Raw genomic sequence first — 21528 nt, forward strand, 5'->3', positions numbered from 1 at the left:
GCGTGCACCACCATGGCTGGCTAATTTTTCTATTTTTAGTAGAGAGACAGTCTCACTCTTGCTCAAGCTGATCTTGAACTCCTAAGCTCAAGCAATCCTTCTGCATCAGCCTCCCAGAGTGCTAAGATTACAGGTGTGAGCCATTGTGCCTGACCCCAACCTTTACATTTATACTCTGATTTCTGTTACAGTGTGAACCTAGTCAATGTGAAGCACTTTAAAAAGCAAGGAAATAGGTATAACACTGTTATCATTTTTTAGCATCACAATTTTTTTAAAAAGAGACTTAAAATGATATATAGTTTATCGAGATAAATCTAAAAAGTAAAGAAATGGAAGCAAAGGAAAAATACATTTAGGGAAATGAGTGAAAGTTGAGGAAAAAAATAAAACATGGACTATATGCCACAAGGGTGCTAGGTGTGGGTCCAGAACTTGGCTTTGCCTTGCTAAAGCAAAGAGGAAAAAACATCACTTGCTTTAAGATTTATGCTTTCCATAAGATAAAAGCAAATTAGTTGCTTGGGAGAAGCAATGCTTTTCCTGGTACTGAGACCCTAGAGAAAATTCTCTTTAGAGTCTCCACAAATAGAGCACTGTGAGATATAGTCAACATTATGTATGATATTTCTGCATGAAATAGAACAGCAAGTTTTCTTGTGAGTGGTTTTCTTAATGTCTCTCAGTACAAACTCTTAGAATGCCAAGGGCAGTTTGGTGAGGACTGCAAATGAATGCAGACCAAGTGCGAAGTCTGGTTTGGTCTGGTTTGATTCAGGGATCCATTTTAGAATACCAAGAAGAGTGACTGATCTGTACATCCTTCAGGCAATTCTCCATGAATATTATTTCTTGCAACCGAGCTTTTGATGGGAATTGAATAGTTCAAAGTTGTATACTTTGGTGAGAACCTGGTGTGCAGAAATTCTATAAGGCTGATTAAAGGTTCTGACTGCCAACCCGTGGAGTACAGGGTTGATAGGTGTGCATCACCCTGGGAAAGTAAAAAGGTTTAAACAGGAAATATGCTGAATATCTGGTTATCCTAGCTCTTACAGAGGAGAACAGAAGCAATACATGCCTTTCCTTAGAACGATGTTGAAAATGTTTTCACTCTCTGGCACAACTTGTACAGCAATTTGATAGTGCAGGTAAGCAGAGGTAGGACGAGGACTGAAAAATGAAATTAACGAATGAGGCAGCCTTCCTCATCTTAAAGTGTATTTTAAAATGCTGTGGGACATCTTCTTTCTGCAGATCCACCATACATTTCAGAAGCTAAAGGTACAGGCGTCCCCGTGGGACAGAAGGGGACTCTGCAGTGTGAAGCCTCGGCAGTACCCTCAGCAGAATTCCAGTGGTACAAGGATGACAAAAGGTAAAGTCTCTCTCTCTTCCTCTCCCCGCTCCCACCTCCCAGAAGAAGAAAGCTTTTCCAGGTTTCCTATTCCAGATGGTTGCAAGTGAATTCCTGTAAAATCCTCTTCTGAATTCCCCCTGTCGAACTGGGGGGGGGGGGTTATGCAAACACGTTTTTTTCTTAATATGAATGGATTTCAGCTAGAACTTAATATCACCATGCAAAATTATCACTTGCCAACCAGAAGGCCTGAAAGGTAGTATTTTTTTAGGAAAGCAAAATCTCAAAAGAAAGGCCACCAGGAGCATCGTAAGGCCTGTGAGTTTTATGGGCCAAGAAAATGATGTGTTCTGCCTGAAGCTATTTTTAACACATTCTTGGCCCCGCATTATGGCATTAGGAATGCCCAGAGCTCTGGGAATGGCTAACTAGCTCACCTAGCCAGCAGGGCCAGCAGGACCACTTCTGTTCCAGACACCATCGGCAGCTGCATATAAGAGTCCGTGACCCGATTTAGTCCTCCCTTTGTGCCCAAGTTGTTCTTTTAGTGAAGGAGAGAAGAGAAAGGACTATTCCCTTCCTTCCCATTGTCACAGCACCGTTGGGATATTTGTTGTGAGTCACTGAAGATGATCGTTCGGAGGAGTTATCGAGTGGCACGTCAGCACGGGGATCAGTAGCGCAGTACAGCCAGGCAACGTGGCAATTACTGTTATCAAAGAGCTATTTTAAGGTGGATGAACAACAACTAAATGTGCAGAGCTGTCTGTGCTCAGAACATTTTCATAACAATGGAGGTGCTGGTAGCGGCCATGCAAACAAGTCCCGAGGTGTGCCAGGGGTGCGGTGAGAGGAAGGAGAGCTGGAGGTGGAGGAGCTGAGAAGGGACAGCAGCAAAGGGGCAATTCCGAGGAGCAGAGCAGCCCAGCAGCACCAGGGCGCGAGTGGCCAGGCCGCTGCCCACACCGCATGCAGCACCCTCAGCGTGCTTTCCTTTCCTTCCCTCCTTATGTGTCACTCAGATGCAAAATCTAGCCTCTGAATCAAAATTTGACTTTTGTTTAAAACCAAGTCATTATGTCTTAATCCTTCCAGATTAGAATGAGTGGGTTTTTTTTGTTTGTTTGTTTTTTATAAGGAACCATTCTGGCAGCTTTTAATGAGGTATGTTGTATTCATCTACCCATTTTACAGATGAAAGAACTAAGGCAGAAAGAGGAAAAGCAAACTCACGAAGAAATTAGAATTTCTTCCTATAGAGCTGGCTTTCCCCCTTCTTCCAGGAATTCAGAATCTGGCAGAAAGAAGTTGTAGAATTTTTGCAATAAATAAACATGTTTACCATACTTAGAAATCCTGCTTCATTTGTTCCTCCCTCCTCCCCATCTACTTATTATATTAAGAAGAAAACTGGGACATGAAGGTCCATTTTTGAGAAAACAAAACAAAACAAAAAACGATTGAGCTGTATGGTCAGTTCCTGAACCTCCCATTGTCTAGGTCTCAGTGAAAATTCATCAGCTGCATCGTATTGCTCTAATTCTTTATGGGAGGAAAACAGAAACAACATAGAGGGAAAAGCAGGATCTTGGAGGAGAATAGAGCAAAACGGCCAGTGGCGAGAGAAGCAATGCCAGAGCTCTCCTCTTTGCAGGGCACCTGTGGGCAGAGGAGGGCAGCAGTCCCTGCCGTCACTACCCAGGAGGGGAGTGCGCAGTGGCATGGCCTGTGACGGTTTTCAGCGGCCCCGGCTCAGGCGGTTTTGTTTCGCTTTGTTTGAGTTCTTCTGATGGCTTCGCCTTATCTCCCCTTTCAATTTATTTTGGTCAGTTTTCCATTCTATTTCTGGAGTTCTCCCATTGAATAGAGTTGTCTTTCTACCTGGCCTCCGCACCTCTGCCTCTGAGGTCCTTGTCACAGCCAGTTGTGCCTGCCGGGCAACCTTCTCCAGGCAGGTCTCCGAGGGCATGTTGCCTCTGCCCAGGGGCAAGACCAGCTCTAACTCAGCTCCCAGGCAAATTAAAGGAGTCTCTGCGGTGAGGACAGGCAGTTTCTTAACATTGAGGTCAGAAGTCTTTGGCTACTAGTGCCACTCCGCTGCACACTACTGTGTGTTATCAGTCAAGAGAGAGAAAACTGACCATTGTAATTAACAAGGGCCACCAGCCCAACAGGGACACTAGCCAGTGAAAAGCCCGCAGCTCCACTAAGGAACTGGAGCCTGGCTCAGTGCAGGATGGGGACTTGGCCACGCAGAGAGGGCTAGGCGTGCCATCCCAGGAGCTGCAAACTGCTGCACAGTGCCGCTGGCCCCTGCACGGTTTGCAGCTGAAGACATTCCAGGGCTGTCAAGCAGGGACCTGCTTTGGGGAAGTCTCTCGCCGCTGCAGAGCCGAATCTCATTCACAGCTTGGCTGCGAGGTGAAGGCCTCCTCCCCAGCCCAGAATAGAGTCAGGACGGCAAGCAGGATCAATACGCAGCGGCACCAGCTCACAGCAGCCTCCTGGTGGGTGGCGTGAAGAGCCTTCTTTGGACAGCACCCCCGAAAGGATCAATATCTACATAGCAAGAAGGACACATAAAAGTGGCCTCTGGCCCCACAGCCGGGTGCCTCATTCCATTCGGACAGTGCTAGCACTTTAATGAAGTCCGTGGACTCAAGCCAGTTCTCTGCCCCTCGCTTTTGAGAGGAAGGCTCCCAGAGGAAAATCTGCATAATGAAGAGCAAGGCAAGTCCCTCCAAATTGTCTCCTGACTTCCCTGGAGACAGATGGGTGAGAGCCCCAGTGAGAACCTGCCTCTCTCTTCTGATCAAGGCTGCTGTAAATTCTGGGAGAGAATTTTTCTGTAATTCCGCAGAGATCGGGCCTTCAGATAATGACCAGGCAGCTGCCCTCTGTGCCAGGAGCCTGCTGTGACCCGGGGAAAGGCAGGAGTCTTCCATGTCCGACTCCACAGAAGTGCATCGCACTGAGTCACACCTCACAGCCTACAAAGTGTCCTCTCGCAGTTGTCGTACTGGGCTTCACTTCCTTCTTTTGCCTTGAATATTGTCTTTGCCGGTTTGGTGACTCCAATACCAGCCATTTGCCCCAGCGCATGTCCCCTGAGCCTGTTCCAGTATATGCCCATTGTGACATCGCTACCTGCTGGGAGTCCCGCTCCAGCCATGCCGGAAAAGGAAATTTAGGTTTGCGTCCCCATTCCCCAAGATCCTTCTTTAAGGGGGTTTTGCCCTGATACTATTTGCCTTTCCCACAGCACAGAATCAGCTTCTGAGCAAAGATTACAGATTGTTTCAGGGAAAGTAAAGGGTTGCCGTAAAGCCTATCGTCTGAAATAGGGCATTGCAGAGTTTTCACAAGGAAGAGAGCTGGCCTCAATTCTGTGGAGACCCACGATTATAGTAGGAATCACTGTTAACAACTCCTGAGATGGAGCAAATATCCCCCCTGTCCCCATCTGCCTAGTAATAGAATCCATGGGTTTAATAAGTACATCTAACTTGTCCACTGACCGCCTGTGGCATGTCCTCAGCAACCCCACACCCATGCAAGGCCCCGTGGCACCCGGGAAGCCCGGGAGACGCTCCCGGCTCTGTGGGGTCATATTCTTAGGAGCCTCCAGTCCCCCCAGACTGACGCTCTGTGCCACTCCGTGCAGCTCACTCCTCCCGAGCCCTTCACAGGCCCCACCTGAGAAAATCATTGTTTTCCCCTCTTCAAAGCCAAAAAATTATGTATTATCTATCAAGTGCCTCACATGATTAAGGAGAAATTTTATTACCCAGGTGCTTGAAAAACATTGTTCTCCCAAAGCCCTCAGGTTGTTCTTCTCTTTGAAGGGTGGGCTTTCATTTTCATGGCGTCTCCATCGTCACCATCACCTCTACCTTATCACCACCATCCTCGTCAAGGCCACACGTCTGGGCGCCGGCTGCACGCATGATACTGTTCTCGACGTCACAGGCTCACGCGGCGGCATTGTCGCCGCATTGTCTGTGACGGGCTCACAGAGCAAGGAGAAGAGGCTGCACCTGCCGTCGGAGAACCTGACTCCCTCAGCGCGGGGCGGTCAGGCGCCCCGACGGCAGCGTCTCTAGGCACACACGTGAGAACAGAGAGACACGGGGACTTGGCTGCGTGTGAACGTAGGGTGTGGTCGAGTGGAGCAGATGCGGTTATGATGGAGTCAGAAGGGAGGCGATGAGAGATCGTTAACCCAGGGACTGTCTTCTTCCTACAAGAGAAATATAACCACGTCTTTTTTTTTCCTTTTATTGTCTCTTGTTTATCTCAGACTGACTGAAGGGAAGAAAGGGGTCAAAGTGGAAAACAGACCTTTCCTCTCAAAGCTCATCTTCTTCAACGTCTCTGAGCACGACTATGGGAACTACACGTGTGTGGCCTCCAACAAGCTGGGCCACACCAACGCCAGCATCATGCTGTTCGGTGAGGCTGTGCCCTGGGGGGATGGGGGGGACTGGAGGTCACATGGAGGGGAGGGGCCGGCCGGGGGCCCGGGAGGGCTCGTGGCGGAAGTGGTTAGGCGGGGTGGGTGAGAGGAGTAAGAGAGGGAGCCAGAGACACAGAGACATGGAGCAGGAGAGAGAGAACTGGTACATATATAGAAGTAGGTATCAGGAGCAGGAAAAGAAAAATGGAAAAGAGGTTCATGTTTCATTCTATAATGGAAAAAAAAAATCCCAAGACAGGAGAAAAAGACTTTGGGAGGCCAAAAATGGCATTTAATTTTTTTTCTCAGTGATATCTCCTAAACTGACTATGAGGACTATAATTGGGCGAAATAGTCAAGAGCCCAGAGAGGAATGTGCACTATTTCAGTATTTTGCTCGTTGGTTGGTATAAAATCTTCCCTTGTCTCAAACTGCTCCCAGCCACTGGGCCATGAGGACACCTGCCGCATCACGTGTCTGGCGGGAGTACGAGCCCCTGAGGCCCTGGCACCGCACCCTCTGTGCACAGGGAGCCAGGCAGCGGGGAGTCCACTCCCAACTGTGTCGTCAGGTACCACCAGGCTTTCGTGCCTTAATGGGCGCAGTGCTTACCTTTGGGGCAAATTCCTCCATACTCCACCAAGTTCAGTGAGTTTAGGATTTTTCAAATGGTCCCCCAAACCCCCATGTCAACAAGCACTTTTGAATGTGGTGGGAGGGAAAGGGAAGGCATTTGGCAGATAATTGGCAAGAATTAAATTCCTTTTCGTTTGATACTCTGGGACAATCCTGCAGCCTCAAAGGCCCTTTGTCACCCCTGCCCTTGCTACGCGCCCTCGGTGGCAGTGTGTCCAGCTTGCACTGCTCCACCGTGCCATCTCTGCTTCCAGATCACATCCTCCCTGCCTCCTGCCCAGCACATAAAATAAAGCCCGGCTTTATCTGCGAGGCCGGGGACGGGAAGGCCGCCTTCCAGCCCCGAGCCGGCAGCTCAGAATGGGCAGAGCTGTGATTAAAGTGATTGATCTGTCTGACATCCCCCACACAGGGATGATCATAAATGCCCCTCACATTTGTCAGGCCTTTTGGCTTTTTGGCAGGTGTCTGTCTGCATGAACAGAAGGCCGGGATTAGGAAGGCACGGACTGCTCCGTCCCTTGCTTTGCAAATCTGACGCTCTCCCTCACTTTCCATTAAACTGTCCCAAGCCCTGCCCTCTGCCCATGGAGTCCCCGTCCTCCTCAGTAGTCTCCAGCCCCTCTGACCTCCTTTCTCTTCTGATTTGGATGCATAAAATGGCTTTGCCATTGACTTTATTGCTACTGTCTAATTCCCTGGCTCTTCCCCTTAAGCCATCTCAGGATGAGAATGTGGAGAAGCAGCAAACTTACCTTTTTAAGAGTGAAATAGCTGGCGTTTATGACAAGCAAAGCAGTGAAGCCTGGGTCGTAAATATTCTCTTTTCAGCAGACCACGTGTGGCAATTAAGACTTTGAATTCTACTCCCCCGTTCCACCCCTTCATGCCAGCATTCTCCATGTGCGTCCTTGGGGTGTTCCTACCATTGCCAGCTCTCTGGAGCCCAGGGTTCTCTAAAAAGTACATTGAAAAGCGATACTGTGTATTCAAATACATTTAGAAAGACCAGGTCAAATGAGTATGAACAGGGTGCTGGTGGGGTTGTTCTTTAACCCAGGAGGTCTCAGAGCCTTCATCTCTAAGAGGGAGATAAAGTTTGCAACATTTTCAAAATGTAGCCAGTCAGAAACCAATTCAATGTTGTAGCCTCAGTTGAGAGACATTTCCTGAGGAGTTCATCACAAGACATGCTGCTTGGGCACCGTAGTTCCATGGAGCTAGTGAAACCCCATTCATGTGTGAGACAAGTTATTTCCATCCCATCCTCTCTCACCAGGGCTAGTCCAGACATGACTGTGGCTCCCCCGTTCATTAGCAAGACTCACAATCAATGAGCCCTTTTGACAAATGTGAATTTGTTAGGAAATTTTCCATGTCATTTTCCATTAAAATCCATCCAGCAGACTTGAGCAAGTTGGAGAGCAGCTTTTACCTTTCATGAACATACAAACTTCACAATGAATTTCATTCTCCTGCGGCATTACAGAAAGCCAGCTAAATTATCATCATTTTGCCACCAACTTGTGCATAAACTACACAGTCTGTCCACATGACCTAGACATTGAGAAGTGAGGAATTCTGGTGCAAGAGACCCCCGTCATGGTCGAGATCAGTATCTTTCAAGGTACTTAAGCCAAATGGGGACAGGTTGGTCCTTCCCGTCAGGAACCAATGGGGCTCTGAGCACCTGCTGTCTGAGATGACAGAGGCTGCAGGGGATCCTGAGTTCTGCTCCCATGTTCCCGAGTCACAGTGGTTCCGGGGACCTTTGGGGATCAGAAATTCCTGAACTTGGTCTCCCAAGGTGAGCCAAGGGGGCGGGGATGCGGAAGAGAAATCTCATCTGGAAAGAGGCATTGAGCCTTTGTTACCAAATCAGTGACCGAGCTGGGCACCGGCTAGGAGCGACTCCATCTGCACCAGAGAACGTGTGGAGTGGCCGGTTCCCTCACTTCCCCATGTCGCGTCCAAGTACAGAGACATACAGCATTTCAATGTTTGTTTTGCTGCACCCTGTCCTGCCAGCTTTGGTTTTTGTGTCTGTCTTTATTTATCCATTCCTCCAGAACTGTTTGTGAAAGGCAGTATACAAACTATATATGACAAATATATAGCTACTGTATATAATATATGTGTTTGTTCTCATTTTTCTCTCCCGTATGTCCCTCACCTGATTTAGAACTAAATGAGCCCACAAGCTCAACTTTGTTGCAAGGTCAGTATCCTCCTTGCTTTATGTTTTCTCCCCTCCCCGCTCGCCCAGAGCCCCCCCTCCCCGCTCCCTGTCCCCGCGGTGCATGTCCCAGGCTCCCTTTCTGTAAGGTTGCTCGGAGGATGGCAATGGAAGGCTGTTTAAGGAGGTCCCTGGGAACTGGGGAGACGTCAAGGACAGCTGCTCGTCCCTTGCCCACACTCTCCCAGGAGGGTGGGGAGGGGGAAGGAAAATGAAACAGCATTAAAAGCTCAAAGCCCAGAGGGCAGCATGAAGGCAAAATGTTGAGAAAGTGAGTCTGGACCCACAGGAACACAAGTCCAACTGACGGAGCAGTTTTCATAACAAGAGCCCTACTGATGCCTCTCGGCAGCAGACTCAGGCACCACGCACGCACACGATGGTTCAAATACCCCACCAAAGGCACCCCCTGTTCACCACGAGGTTGGGGGGGCGGGGGTGTGGCTGCCTACAAGCACTGCTGCGCAGGGGCTGCGCTGAGATCCTGTGACAGCCTGGCCTTCAGTAGTTCTCTGTTCTTGGGCAAGTCAGTAAGCCTTATTTAGACTCATTCTCCTCTTCCGCACAACGCAGTCGATCTGCCTTATCTCCCGTACAGACTAGTTCCAACAGTCAACTGAGAATGCCTGTTACATGGGCTTTGAAAACCGGGAGGTGCGTTTTGAGTCTCCAGTGCAAGCTGAAAGACAGGACCGCCCTCAGTGGGGTGTCCCGGGTTCACGAACCCATTCCTCACCCCTCTCCCAGGCCCTGCACAGCTTCTCCATGTGCCCCTTCCCCCATGACTCCTGCACCTCTCACCTGTCTTTGCTCACCCTTCAGACTTCCTCGAGTCCCGGCCTAGCGTGAGCACTTATTAAGACCACGACCAAGCATCCAGGTTGAGGGGGAACAAAACTGGCGCCATGCACGTTGCTCCTCTCCTCCTAAGGATGGTGTTGCCATGGCCACAGCTCGGCTGGAGGGCAGCTGTGAGGACAGGACAATGAGGGGTGCTGTTCCCACCCCCACCCGACCCTGCTCCAGCTCCCCACCCACACTGCCCATCCATGCCCACTGTGGCTGTGTTCCGGGGAGGATGGCCGCAGTCTGGGAGGTGGAGGAGGAGACAGAGAGAAGCAAATTATACGGGAAGCTGTTTGACAGATGAGGAAAAGTACTTTTACCGTGAAAAGAGTCAGGGCTGCATTATTGGTGACGCAGAGTAGCATGGCAACGAGCCATGGACAGGAGAGTGAAACGAAGAAATAGAAAGGGAAGTGAAGTCGATGGACATACTCAGACGCGACTTGCAATCACCTCACGTCTGTTGCACCCCGTGCAAGGCACAATACAGACCTAGACGGAGAGCAGGGGGACAGTAGCTGACATAGGGGTAAAGGGGCGTGGGGGAGACTGAAGCCGAGACATGATGCCATGGATGTGCTAATCCTGACCATTCAGATCTCCATTCTTATAGGAAATAAGAGCTTTGGAAACTCAGGTGGTGGTTTCTAACAAGCTTGTGTTTAACTGCAGGCATACTCAACTGCCAGGTGGGGCACCATGCCACATGAAACCCAACACAACAAAAACAAATGGCCTGGTGGCTGAGCTTGGGCCTAGGGGCAGGAGACGCCATTATTAGGCTCCACCCACTGAGATGCAGCTGGGCTGCCCCACGCCCCGCTTTGTGAACTGATCGGTTTGGGTGGAAGGTTCTCTGTACTAGCTTTCTACACTGACTCTTGGGATGTGCTCAACCCCTCATTTCTGCAACCTTCTTGGGTGGAGGGGAACAAATCAGGGCAGAAATTGCAGCCTGTAGGCATCTGGAACGTCCCAACTGTTGGGTTAGTGTGGTCTTCACTATAGCTGGTGGACTCTTTTGTAGAACTAAAAATATTTTAGAGAAAACAGACCTTGCACCTGGGCACATTTATCTCATTTGTGTTCATTTTCCCTCCATTTTGCTAGTCTTCAGTACAATTGAGAGCTACCTATTCTCTCAGGGAATACCCCCAAGTTATGCTTATCTTATCTCAGAAATGCTGAGAAAGATTTATACGATGCGTGAATTTCCACTGACGGGAACACTTGGCTTTAAGAGACATTGAAAGCTATTTTGCTACCCAATATCTGGATGGACTAGAAGGATTTTGATAAGAGAATTTCTCTCTTTCTCAGCATTTTCTGCCACCATTGAAGTATTTCTCTGCTTCCCTTTTGCAAACACAACAGATTGCATGTCACCCTCTCGTATTAATATTTGGTGGTGCAGGATTCCGCAGTGATAAATAAGGACTCAGGGATGGGCCTCCATTCCTCACGGAGCTTCTGCATGGGCGAGTGTGCCGGGCCATGCAAGCTCAGCGGCTCTGTGGCTGTTCATTTACTACCCACTGGCCCTTTGTCTTTTATCTTCTAGGCGTTAAGTCAGGTTTGATAGTATCAGTGGGCTGGGGAAGGTTGGCTGATTAATGCCTGTGAACCTCACAGTGACCATCAGAGCAATTTATTAAAGAAGGGGACTAAAGTAAACCCTTTATATCAGAAAGAAACAATTTCAGCAGAAGAGATGATCAGTTCTTCACTGCAAAGGATTGAAGATGGTTAATTAGGCCAAGTCATTCAACAGTAAGCATTTCTATGGCAGGTGTGTGTCCAGATAACAGAAGTTGCAAAAAAAAAATAAATAAATAAAGCTAAAAGAAGTTCTTTCAGCCTCTTTCTAGAAATTTTATACATCTATCTTCACATAAAACCAGCCCTGCTCTGCCTACCAGAATCAGACAGCAGCCCTGTACTTACCTGGGTACTTGGGTTTGGCTAAGTATGGGCTTTGCTGGCAAAAAGATCACTTTATGGATTGAACAGAGATATTGAATATTGACATGGAGACTTGGAGTAGGGGGTTCTTTTTTATTTTTATTTGTTTCTTTCTTTTCTTTCTTTTTCTCATCCTTCTTTCTTCTCTTCCCTCCCTCCCTCCCTCCCTTCCTTCCTTCCTTCCTTCCTTCCTTCCTTCCTTCCTTCCTTCCTTCCTTCCTTCTTTCCATCCTTCCTTCCTTCCTTCTTCCTTTTGAACATTTTTCCTACTCTGCCTAGCCTCTTGTTAATATATCATTAACAAAGATATCAATTAAATTCCAAAGTCTGGGTGAGAAAAATGCATACTTGTATTTCCAGGGTTTTTGTTTTTTTTTTGTCTTCTCAATAGCCAAAATGTCACTTATGGCCTGCAGTGGCATTGGACACTCAAAGGGTCCAACTCATGCTGGACAGCAGCATGTTCAGCATGACACAGGACAGTGCCAGCATGTCACTATCTCCGCCCAGTACCAAAGCCAAGGGAGGGGACCGGAGCACAGCAGGATGGGTGTAGAGTACACATACAAACATCGGCACATTCCCCCTCATCACGGTGGGTATGAGTGGGGCAGAGGGCATTATCGTTAACTGGAAGAATTGAAACTTTGCTGTCTAGAACAGCCCAGGGATGAGTTCTAGCTAAAGTCAAGACTGAGTGTCAAATTGTCCTATGTGGACACTAAAGAAAGTTGGCCTTCTTTCTTTAGAAGGAAGAGTGTTGGAGATTCAGGGGGAAAAGAATCTGGATGGGAACACTTAAGCCGAAGTTGTTTTCAGATCTTTGCCTGCTTGTGTTTGGGGGTGAAAGTTGTATGACTGCTTCATCTCTCCAAGGCTGTCTTCAAACTGTCCTTTCTCCTTCCAGTTACCGTTTTTCTTGGCACAGAGTGACTCAAAAATCCATGTCACTTGAATGAGACAATTCATGAAAACAGTCCCTTTTAGTTTCTGGGCTGGTTCTAGGGCCCAGCAAGCACTCCAAGGGACTGTCCTTTCTGAATGCACACAGGACACGGTGCTGTCACTCCTTGCTTTTCTCTGTTATCCTGCCTTTACGTCACATCTTCTCTCAATCACAAAACATCTTTATATCTTCAGGGTGGCTTCTCAGGGTTGTTTATGTCCACTTAAATCAAGAGGGATATCATGTGTCGGATGCTCTTAAAGAATACATTGAGAGCTTGGATGCACGAGTATGTCTTCATCTGACTTTAAGCAAGCGTTATGGTTGTGTTAAGATAAGTTATGTCTAGGTTTTCTTTCTTTCTATATATGAGGACCTTCACACAGAGAACACAGACTCCCAAGGCATCACTTCAGTGCGAAAAGATCTAATGTCATTTTCCACCCTTTCTATATCCATGGTGAGCAACTACAGAGGCCCTTAGCTAAAGAGAGAAGTAAAAGATTAGAGATGATTGCAAATTCAAGCCAGACAAAACATCTGCTCTTAGAGAAAAGCTGGGGAGGCCCTGTGGATTTTCCCCAGCGCTGGGACCTGACAAAATGAGGATCTTCCGTGGTCTAGCCAGCAGACAGGGGCTGGTCTGCAGGAAGGTCCCACAAGTGCAGCTGCAGCAGCGCAGGTGTGGGTCCTATTGCCTCAGCTTATCCCAGGGGGATGAAGCCCTGTGTGACCAGCTTGGTATTGTCCAACTCATCAAGAGAAGTCACACATCTAAGGTCTAGGCTCTTCTGGCACATGTAAGATAACTTGCCAGTGTGTCTGAAACGCATAGCTAAATGCCTGTCAGACTGTTACGTAACAAACATAGTATGAGCACCCACAAAGTGCTATAGTATTAATCCGTATGCGTCAGTTAACTTTACACATAAGGCCTATAGTCTTCAACTAATGTGGGGATAGTCTGATGACCAAAGAAAGAAAGCTGTTCTCCAAAGTTATGGCTTGGCACCTTGGGCCCCAAGGTGTAGCTGCATTTCCTGCTAAGACCAGGTGGATATTTCGGTTCTGCGTAAGTCTGTGGTCCAATCTGACCATCATTCATGTCCTCCTCCAGCCCTCGGTTCACCTCTTCTGGCAACTGGCTGCCCCAGAAAACCGGAGGGCTCACACGTGAGCGCTGGGCCACAGTCAGGATGGCAAGACACAGACGCCAGAGGTCTGGGGCACTGCTGGCCAGAGCACCGGCTCTCTCCTAAAACCCTCTGAGGGAAAAGTGAGAGCCTCTGACTGCTTTCTACCTTAACAGTGGCTTGTTTTTAATTTCTTTTAGAAGTGAAAACTACAGCCCTGACCCCTTGGAAAGGTTGGTATATTTATTTTCAGACAGCTGCTGCCTCGGGGGGAGAGGGCATGTAAAACTCTGCACCTTCCTCCAAGACGCCTTCTTTTCTAAGCTAACCCCAGGAAGCAGCCCAGAGCGAACCCTCCCCACCCTGAGCTGTCTCTGTGTCAATTCAGATTAACCCCATCCCCAAGGACATCCCATTGTCCCTGGGTGGCTTCCATGGCTTCCATGTGCAGAAGTCTAACTTCTCTTTGCTGGCGGCACTAATGAGCACCTGTCAGTGCCCAGAATAGCTCCATCCTGGGCATCTCTCTGCCGGGCCTGCCTCTTTCCTTGCACACGGACGCTCTAATGCAAAGACCTTGCTGGCCGTTGGCCCTGCATGCTGCTCTTTGCTTGCTCCATTCTCTCCTTCTTTCTCTCTAACTTGGAGCTTGCAGGGAAGTGGGGGGAGGGTTGGGGAAGGAGGAGAAGGGGGAGGTTCTTGGATGAGTCACTGGGCTACGAATAAAATGCCTCTTATTTGAGGTTTTCATTCCTGCCAGATGTTTCCGATGGATAATTGACACTCATCACAGTTCTCTGGGACCCTAACTGTCCTGGTAATTAGTCTCTTTAGGCCTCTGCAGCTCTCTAATGAGGTAGAGGCAATAAAGGCATCCAGTGTGGCATGGAGGTGTGGCTGGATGGGAAACAGAGCCTCGTCTGTGTGGCCCGTGTCACCAGGCAGATGGCTGAGCTGTCACTCTGGCCAGCACTGGCTCTGAGAGGGCCTTGTTCCCAGGATGCCATGGTCCACGCCTTCCTGGACCAGAGGTCCTCCCTGCATAGCACTGTTGCAGGTAGTGTTCATTCTGTGTGGCGTGGCCTAAGCGGGACAGGCCAGCCATATGTCTGGGGTGACCACCTTCACCCGTGCCTGGGTGAGGTGGCTCTGCAGCTACACTCTATTCTCTGTGTTCTCTGAAGATGCATCTCTGAGTTAGTGGGAAGAAAATTGCATTTGAAGGCAGAAGTCCAGGGACCCTGGGAAAGTGCCTTAAGCTCTTAGAAGTTAAGTTTCCAGGTGTTAGAGAAGGAGATAATAGCCTTGATCTCCTGCATGAGTGTCATTAAGGTCTGGTTTATTTATTTATTTATTTTTTAGATGGGCTCTTGCTCTTGCTGAGGCTGGTCTCGAACCCCTGAGCTCAAGCATTCCTCTCACCTCAGCCTCCCAGAGTGCTGGGATTACAGGCGTGAGCCACCATGTCTGGCCTGATTAAGGTCCTGTGATAGCTGTCCAACTGCAAGCACTCTGCCTGAAACCCTACTTGATACGGGTTTGCTTCTGTGTGCACGTTTGCTTAGCCACAGGACTCTTCAGTGCCTTCCCCGGACGTGGATGGGAAAGGGGGAGGGCACTGGGGAGAGGAAATTGGGTGAAGCAGAAGGCGAAGTGGGAAAAGAGTTTCTAGCTGTGTTTTTGGCTTGGTTTATTTTGTTTTCTCTTTGTCCAACTATAATCTTAAAAGAAAAACACAGGGACAAATAAATATGGACATGTCGGCATGGGGCCACAGTGCTCCTCCTTCCTTGAAAGAAACACTGGAGAATACCCGCCTCAGCCACGCCCGTGAGGAGCTCACGGCACAGAGGAGGAAGTACGCGAGTTAGACTAATAAAGAGATTCTGATGCAGGTGGTCAGTATTTTAATAGCAGGATGCACATGACGCTGAGCGAGCAAACTGTCCTGGGTCATGGAAGGCCACTTGGAGGAGGTGACCAAGGCCAGAATGGGAGGGAGGTGGACGGAGAGCATTTTGGGTAGGGGGAGAGTGCATAAGGATGGGAAAGACAGAAGGTGCTGCCAGAGGACACCTGCCCGTGTGCACTGTACCTGCCTGTGTCCCACAGGGTGGGGACACCATACGTGCACAGCAGGGAGACAGACGAAGGATGGAGGCAGCAGGCAGACCACGAAATGTAGCGCACATTTTACCAAGAAGCTGGGAATTTTGTGCAGGCTGTCGGACTCAAACAGATTAGTAGCATGATCAATTTGGAATTGTAGAAACACCAGCCTGGAATTAGCATAAGGAATAAATCTGAGGGATCAAGGCCTGATTTGTGAGCTTTCTGGGGAATTGAAAGTGAGGTGACGCCGGCCGTTTGAAAGGTGTGGGTAGCCCTGCCTTGGGGACTACCTTGTTTCCTCCTCCCTCTGTCCAGCGTGGTCCAGGTCAGGTTTCCTGGATGTGCAGAAGGAACAGACGGGGCCCTGGAAGTGGGCGAGTGGGGGGTGGGGACGCTGGGCAGGCTGGACGTGGTCAGGCACAGCCCGGGCCAGCCTCGCGAGAGCTGAGTCGGAGACAGGCAGCCACAGAGGCCCCTGGGGCTTCCCTGGATACGTGACCAGCAAGAGGGTGTTGGCGGGCACTTGGTGGCCTTTTTCTGTCTTCTACGGGATAGTTGTCTGACACGACAGGTCAGGACCCCTCCCTACAAGCTCTCTGTGGTGCTTCCCAGCAGGGAGCAGAGCCACAAACGAGCTGTGAACACATGCGCCCAGGGAGAGCACCTGGCACAGCCGCCAGGGCATTGAGACATGCCGCAGGGGGCACTTGCCAGTCCACAGCCGCCTCTGAGCAGCAGAATCCCAAGCCTGGAAACAAGGTTTTCAGTCTTTTCTTACATGGCAACCAAGCCAGGCCCCCACTGGGCTGAACACCTGTCTGCGGTATTCTCCTCCCTAGAGACTTCCACCGGCTGGTGGCCCTGCAAGGAGGGGTGCAGGAGGGAAGGAGAGAGCATCTCAAGGCAGGGAAGTGGCACTTGCTCCTGTCTCTTTGACCCCAGGGCATCTTGGCTGCAGGCCGGGAGGGACAATGTGGGGGGGCGGGCACTGGGATTGAATGAGGGGCAGGTGTCAAAGCTGTGTGCATGAGGTCAGGAGAGCAAAAGGGCCACGTCCTGCCGGAGCACACTATGCCAGGTGTGCAGGACGTGTTTGGGATCATACTGCGCAACACGCCTGTGAGGATGGGACGCGACCTGGCTCCCGCAAAGGCCACTGGGCCAGAGGGTTCAGAACCAGCCTTTGTGTCTCAGGGCCCTCGGCCTGAAGCACTGGCGCAGGCAAAGGTCTTGGTGGGATGGATCTGGGGCTGGCAGAGAAGTAAAGGACTTCCTCAAGGGAGAGACATAACCTCTCACCCCTGAAGCAATGGCTACAGCTTCTCTTCTTTGATTCCAAAGATTGTGCTATGCAGACAGGGTGAGTGGATATAACGAGGGAGTTTCTGGTCATGGTTTATGCAGAAATGTGTAGTTAGATTCTAGAAGACACAACTGATTAGTGATAAACCCTAAATGATAGCATCTCCACAATTAAAGTATACATCCTTGGGAGCTCTGCGGGAATGTTCCTCGGGCACCTGTATCCCACCATGGACGCCTTTGGTTTTGCATTGCCTAGCACGTCACCTTTCTGCAGGATGGGGAGCAGAATGGGGATCCCCAGAGCTTCTCAGCACGGGGACCTGCACCGCCAAATAGTGGGATTGCTGCACACAAGACCCCAGGGAAACATGAGGTTGGATGACCTGTCTCGTTTTAAAACTTGTGGCTATTTATTTAGCCACTGCCCTCAAAGCAGAGGTTTATCCCAAAGGGCTAAGAAACAAAATCAGATGAGCAGGGCCTCCAGGCCAGTTCTAGAACTTGATGGAATAATCCCTATGGAATCAGGAAGCCTGGTTTGATTCAGATCTGCTTTAGGCAGCAGTGTCTCCAATGCCGAGCCCCCCAGACAGGCGAGCAGTCTCCGGCTCCTTATTCCCCACCCCATGAGGACGTGAACTCTGCGAGGCCACCAGCTTTAAATACCCCATTACATTCATTGCAACGGAGCATGCCAGAGAAGGCGGCCTGGCTCCTTAGGTAGCTCCTTCGGCGGGGCATGTGAACGCACGCACTGTCCAGGAAACACAGCTCCACTGGTTATGGCAGCTCTCGGCCACAGGGTGAGGTAGCCTCAAAGCTTATGTTTCAGCGCAATAGGGAAACTGCCGGGGAATTTTATGACCTTGTAATTCTCTTGTCTCCTGCATTTGTCACAGTCTCAGAAAGTACCTGTTTGTAGACTAGGTCGGTCATGTCTTGAAGGAAAACTTGCCCCCATCTCCCCAACAAGGACACGCACGGGGGCAGGCTCTGCATCCCAGCGTCCACATAAACCTCCAGTCACACCCACGTGCACAGCAAAAGGCCTCCGGTTTCTTTACCTGACCCTGCCTCCACTCCGTGCGGACTGCTTTGGCCTTTGGGGCACGTGGTACTAGGTCTGCGTCAGCTGTTGCCTCGTCCAGATGGGGAAGAGGGCAGGCGCTCCAGGTGGGCCCGTGTCCTGCCCCGAGACAGAGTGGCTGGCAGAATGGCCCGTGTGCCCGAGGCGGCGGCAGCAGCAGGTGGACAGCTTGCCGCGTGCAGCAGGTGCTTTCCCAAGCAACAGGCAGGGCGGCCGGAGGGGGGTGTGAGTGTCGAAGGCAGGCAGTGCTGGGAAGCGTTGGGTGATGGTGCGAACAGCACAGGAGTCTCACTTTATGAAAGCTCTGTGTAGGACACTAATTCCTCTGCCACTTGCTTCTTGAATTTGATCCTGAGCTATGGCCTTAGCATGTCACGCCACAGTAAAGGAATACTGGCCATCAGGACCCTTTAACCCGAGGTTCAAGTTCTCTCCCTGCAAGGAAAGCCTTCCCATTCCATGGCGGGCGCCTCCGGGAGACCCACGCCGTAGGAAGGTCATTCCTCACGATGGAGCTGGAACACCAGTGTTCCGCTCAGAGGGACATCTGACCAGGGACAGGCCTAATGACGCAGACCAGGCACGCATGGGGCTTTCTTCTGCCGTGTACCCGGCAGCTCACGGCGGTGTGTTCTCTCCGTAGGCCCGGGCGCAGTCAGCGAAGTGAACAACAGCACGTCGAGGAGGGCAGGCTGCATTTGGCTGCTCCCTCTCCTGGTCTTGCACCTCCTCCTCAAGTTTTGATGTGAGTGCCACTCCCCCCCGGGGAAAGCCGCCGCCCTGCAGCCACCCAGGCAACAGCTACGGCAACACGACATGCCACAGATCAGATCTGTTCAAATGAAATTCGGAGAAACACAGCCTAATGGGACAGAAATTCGAGGGAGGGGAACAAAGAATACTTTGGGGGGGGGAAAAAGTTTAAAAAAGGAAATTGAAAATTGCCTTGCAGATATTTAGGTACAACTGAGTTTTCTTTCTTTTCCCAAATGGGAAGAACGCACACCCGGCTTGGACCCACCCACAAGCTGCAGCATTGTGAGACCTCTTTGTTGCCAGCATGGGCAAGGGCCCAGCCACTCTGCCCACAAAGTGCTCCCAACCATGGAACATTCTGGAGTCGGCCATCCCAAATTCAATCAGTCATCAGAGGCGGACACAGAGTGAGACACTCAGGCCCAGAAGTGGTACAGCGGGTCCTTTGGTAGACTGTGCCACCACTGTGTGTGTTACCACACATGACATTAAAAGATAAAGAAAGAAAAGGAAAACAAAACAAGACAGCCCGACAGCAACAGCAATCCCACAAACAGTCACAAAAGATATCGTTAAACTTTTTGTTTCTTTTCATTTTACTACATGGACATCATGGATAATAAGAGATTCTGATTCATTATTAATTTTATTAATTATATTTTCTGATATGAGTCTAGAACTAAGTGCAAAAACAAGACAAAACTAAAAAATACACAGTTGAAAGGGGTGACGAGAAGTATGTATGTTAAACATTAAAAGTGAATAGTGTACTTCTTAACAAGGTTTACAACTGGTGGACCACACACTGGGCATTAACCACCTGGTGAGGATTTGGCATATCCACCAAAAAAATACCGATTTTACCAACATCTCCACCAGCGCTACAGATTCCTCCTTACTCTGGCATCTCATGCAGACAACACTACGCTATCGACACACCGTTAGAACGGAAAGGTGATCTGCACTGTATCTTGGGTTCGTTGGCTATGCTTCTTTTGATGACATATATTATACAGTATATATATACATATATTTTTTTTGTTAGAGTTCTAGCCGTTTTGTTTCTCAGCAGGGCCCTTTCTCAGACATTACTGCATGCTGTATATGGCGTTAGCTGTGTGTTGATCTTCTACAAGATGATAGAGTTTACTGGTAATTGTGTAATCAGCTCCTGCCTTTTTATTTTCTTGGGTTATTTACATGTCAGAGACATTTATAAGAAGTGAAAAGAAAACACAAAAACACAGACAGAAAGCAAACAACTAATACCAGGCGCAGCATCTTTCCGGGCGCGGCTCGCAGCGCTGGCCGCCCGGCGGCCCCTGCCCCGTCCCGCCCTGGCATTAACAGCCAGCGAGCAGCTGGACAGACTAAACCGCCAGTAACCACTTGCTTCCGCCCGTTACGGGAATCTCCGATGCCTTTGTGACCACTGGAGAGTTTAATCCTCTTGCTTTATTTAAGTTAATTTCCCATCTTTGTGTGAGTGTGTATGAAAGAGAAGAAAATGAAATTTTTAGGTAACTTTTTTGTTCCTCCCCCGAAGTCTGGGAACCAGAGAAGCCTCGGGGAAGGGTCCTGGATATGATGAGGGAAAGTGGGATTGGGGGGCCGGGGAGGGAGGGGTTGTCTCTGACTTGACATTAAAAAGTGTTCCATGTCCCTCTTCACCTGGTGTGGTACCTCATTCTGCGGGCCGTGGGGGGCAGAGCCTGCCCGGCTCAGGTTTGAAGATGGGGGTGGGCTCTAGACCCCTCCTGGGGTGTGTGGGAGGAGGTCTTTCTGTGGCAAGTGCTGCAGTGACAAGCAGAGGTCGTGAGGCCCCTGGTCCCCCTCACAGAAGCAGGGTATGGCACGGGTTGGCTCCCGGGCGTCCTGCTCATGTCTGGACACCTCTCCTCCTAAGCGGGTGGCGTGTCAAGTCCAGTCAGGGAGAAGGCTTTCAGGTCTGATGATTTCTGTGAGGCAGCAGAGGGAAGCTGCTGCTAAAAGAACAAAAAACAAAACAATGAGACCTGCCTTGAACATTGCGTTTGGTAGCAAATGACCCCAAATCCCATCAACTAGTGTTCTGGGGACTGTCTTCCCTCCATGCCTGACCCCTGACCCCCACCTCTAACCACAAATGAGGAGGGAAGGGAGATCTTAATACAAAATAATATTCGAGCAATCCTAACCTGTTCTGATTGATTCTGGGAAGTAAATAAGTAGCCGAAGATCCACTGAGACGGAAATGAGGTCACAACCCAGACTCTCAGAAATAGCTGTAGCTGTAATTCCTTGGTCACTTCCACCGCAGAGGAATTAGGAGTGCTGGGAAAGGCATGAAGTCATTTCAAGCTGCTGCTAATAGAACTGAGAAGAGATTATCAACTTCACTTTCTGTGCCCTTCTGCCCCCCACCCCTGCCCAGGTCCCAGACAGCCCAATTTCTTCCAGGCGACAGGTTCTGGAGCCACCTGTCTGAGCCGCGTGGATGTGGCTGTGTTCTGCATCGTTGTTATCCCTCCCTGTGTCCCAGAACCACTTTGAGTCTCCTTGGGATGAAAGTGGGTGGGTGAGATTGGCTCTCCCCAGCCCGGCACCTCCGCAGACACTGGAGAAGGCGGGTGCAGATCACGGCGCGGTGGCGTAGAGTGGGGGAAAGACAGTTAATGTCATTTCTAAACTGGAGCGAGAAACACCTCGGAAT

General features: G+C 49.8%; 1 protein-coding gene across 5 annotated transcripts in view; it reads left to right on the top strand.

Moving 5' to 3' along the window:
• NTM (neurotrimin) overlaps nucleotides 1-20671 on the top strand; it is an 887804-nt gene extending 867133 nt beyond the window's left edge. For 2 of the 5 annotated variants that reach the window (XM_020286781.2, XM_076002656.1), the window contains exons 6-8: nucleotides 1258-1378; nucleotides 5661-5812; nucleotides 18724-20670. In XM_020286781.2, the coding sequence (XP_020142370.1) occupies nucleotides 1258-1378; nucleotides 5661-5812; nucleotides 18724-18824 (374 nt within the window). In that variant the 3' untranslated portion in view covers nucleotides 18825-20670. Of the gene's footprint in view, nucleotides 1-1257; nucleotides 1379-5660; nucleotides 5813-8635; nucleotides 8672-13776; nucleotides 13810-18723 lie in introns of all 5 variants that reach the window. The other 3 variants (XM_020286775.2, XM_076002655.1, XM_020286779.2) reach the window with 3 other exon arrangements.
• The last annotated feature ends 857 nt before the right edge of the window (nucleotides 20672-21528 follow it).

This window comes from Microcebus murinus, chromosome 4, assembly GCF_040939455.1.
Source record: "Microcebus murinus isolate Inina chromosome 4, M.murinus_Inina_mat1.0, whole genome shotgun sequence".
In the NCBI taxonomy this organism is placed as follows: Eukaryota; Metazoa; Chordata; class Mammalia; order Primates; family Cheirogaleidae; genus Microcebus; species Microcebus murinus.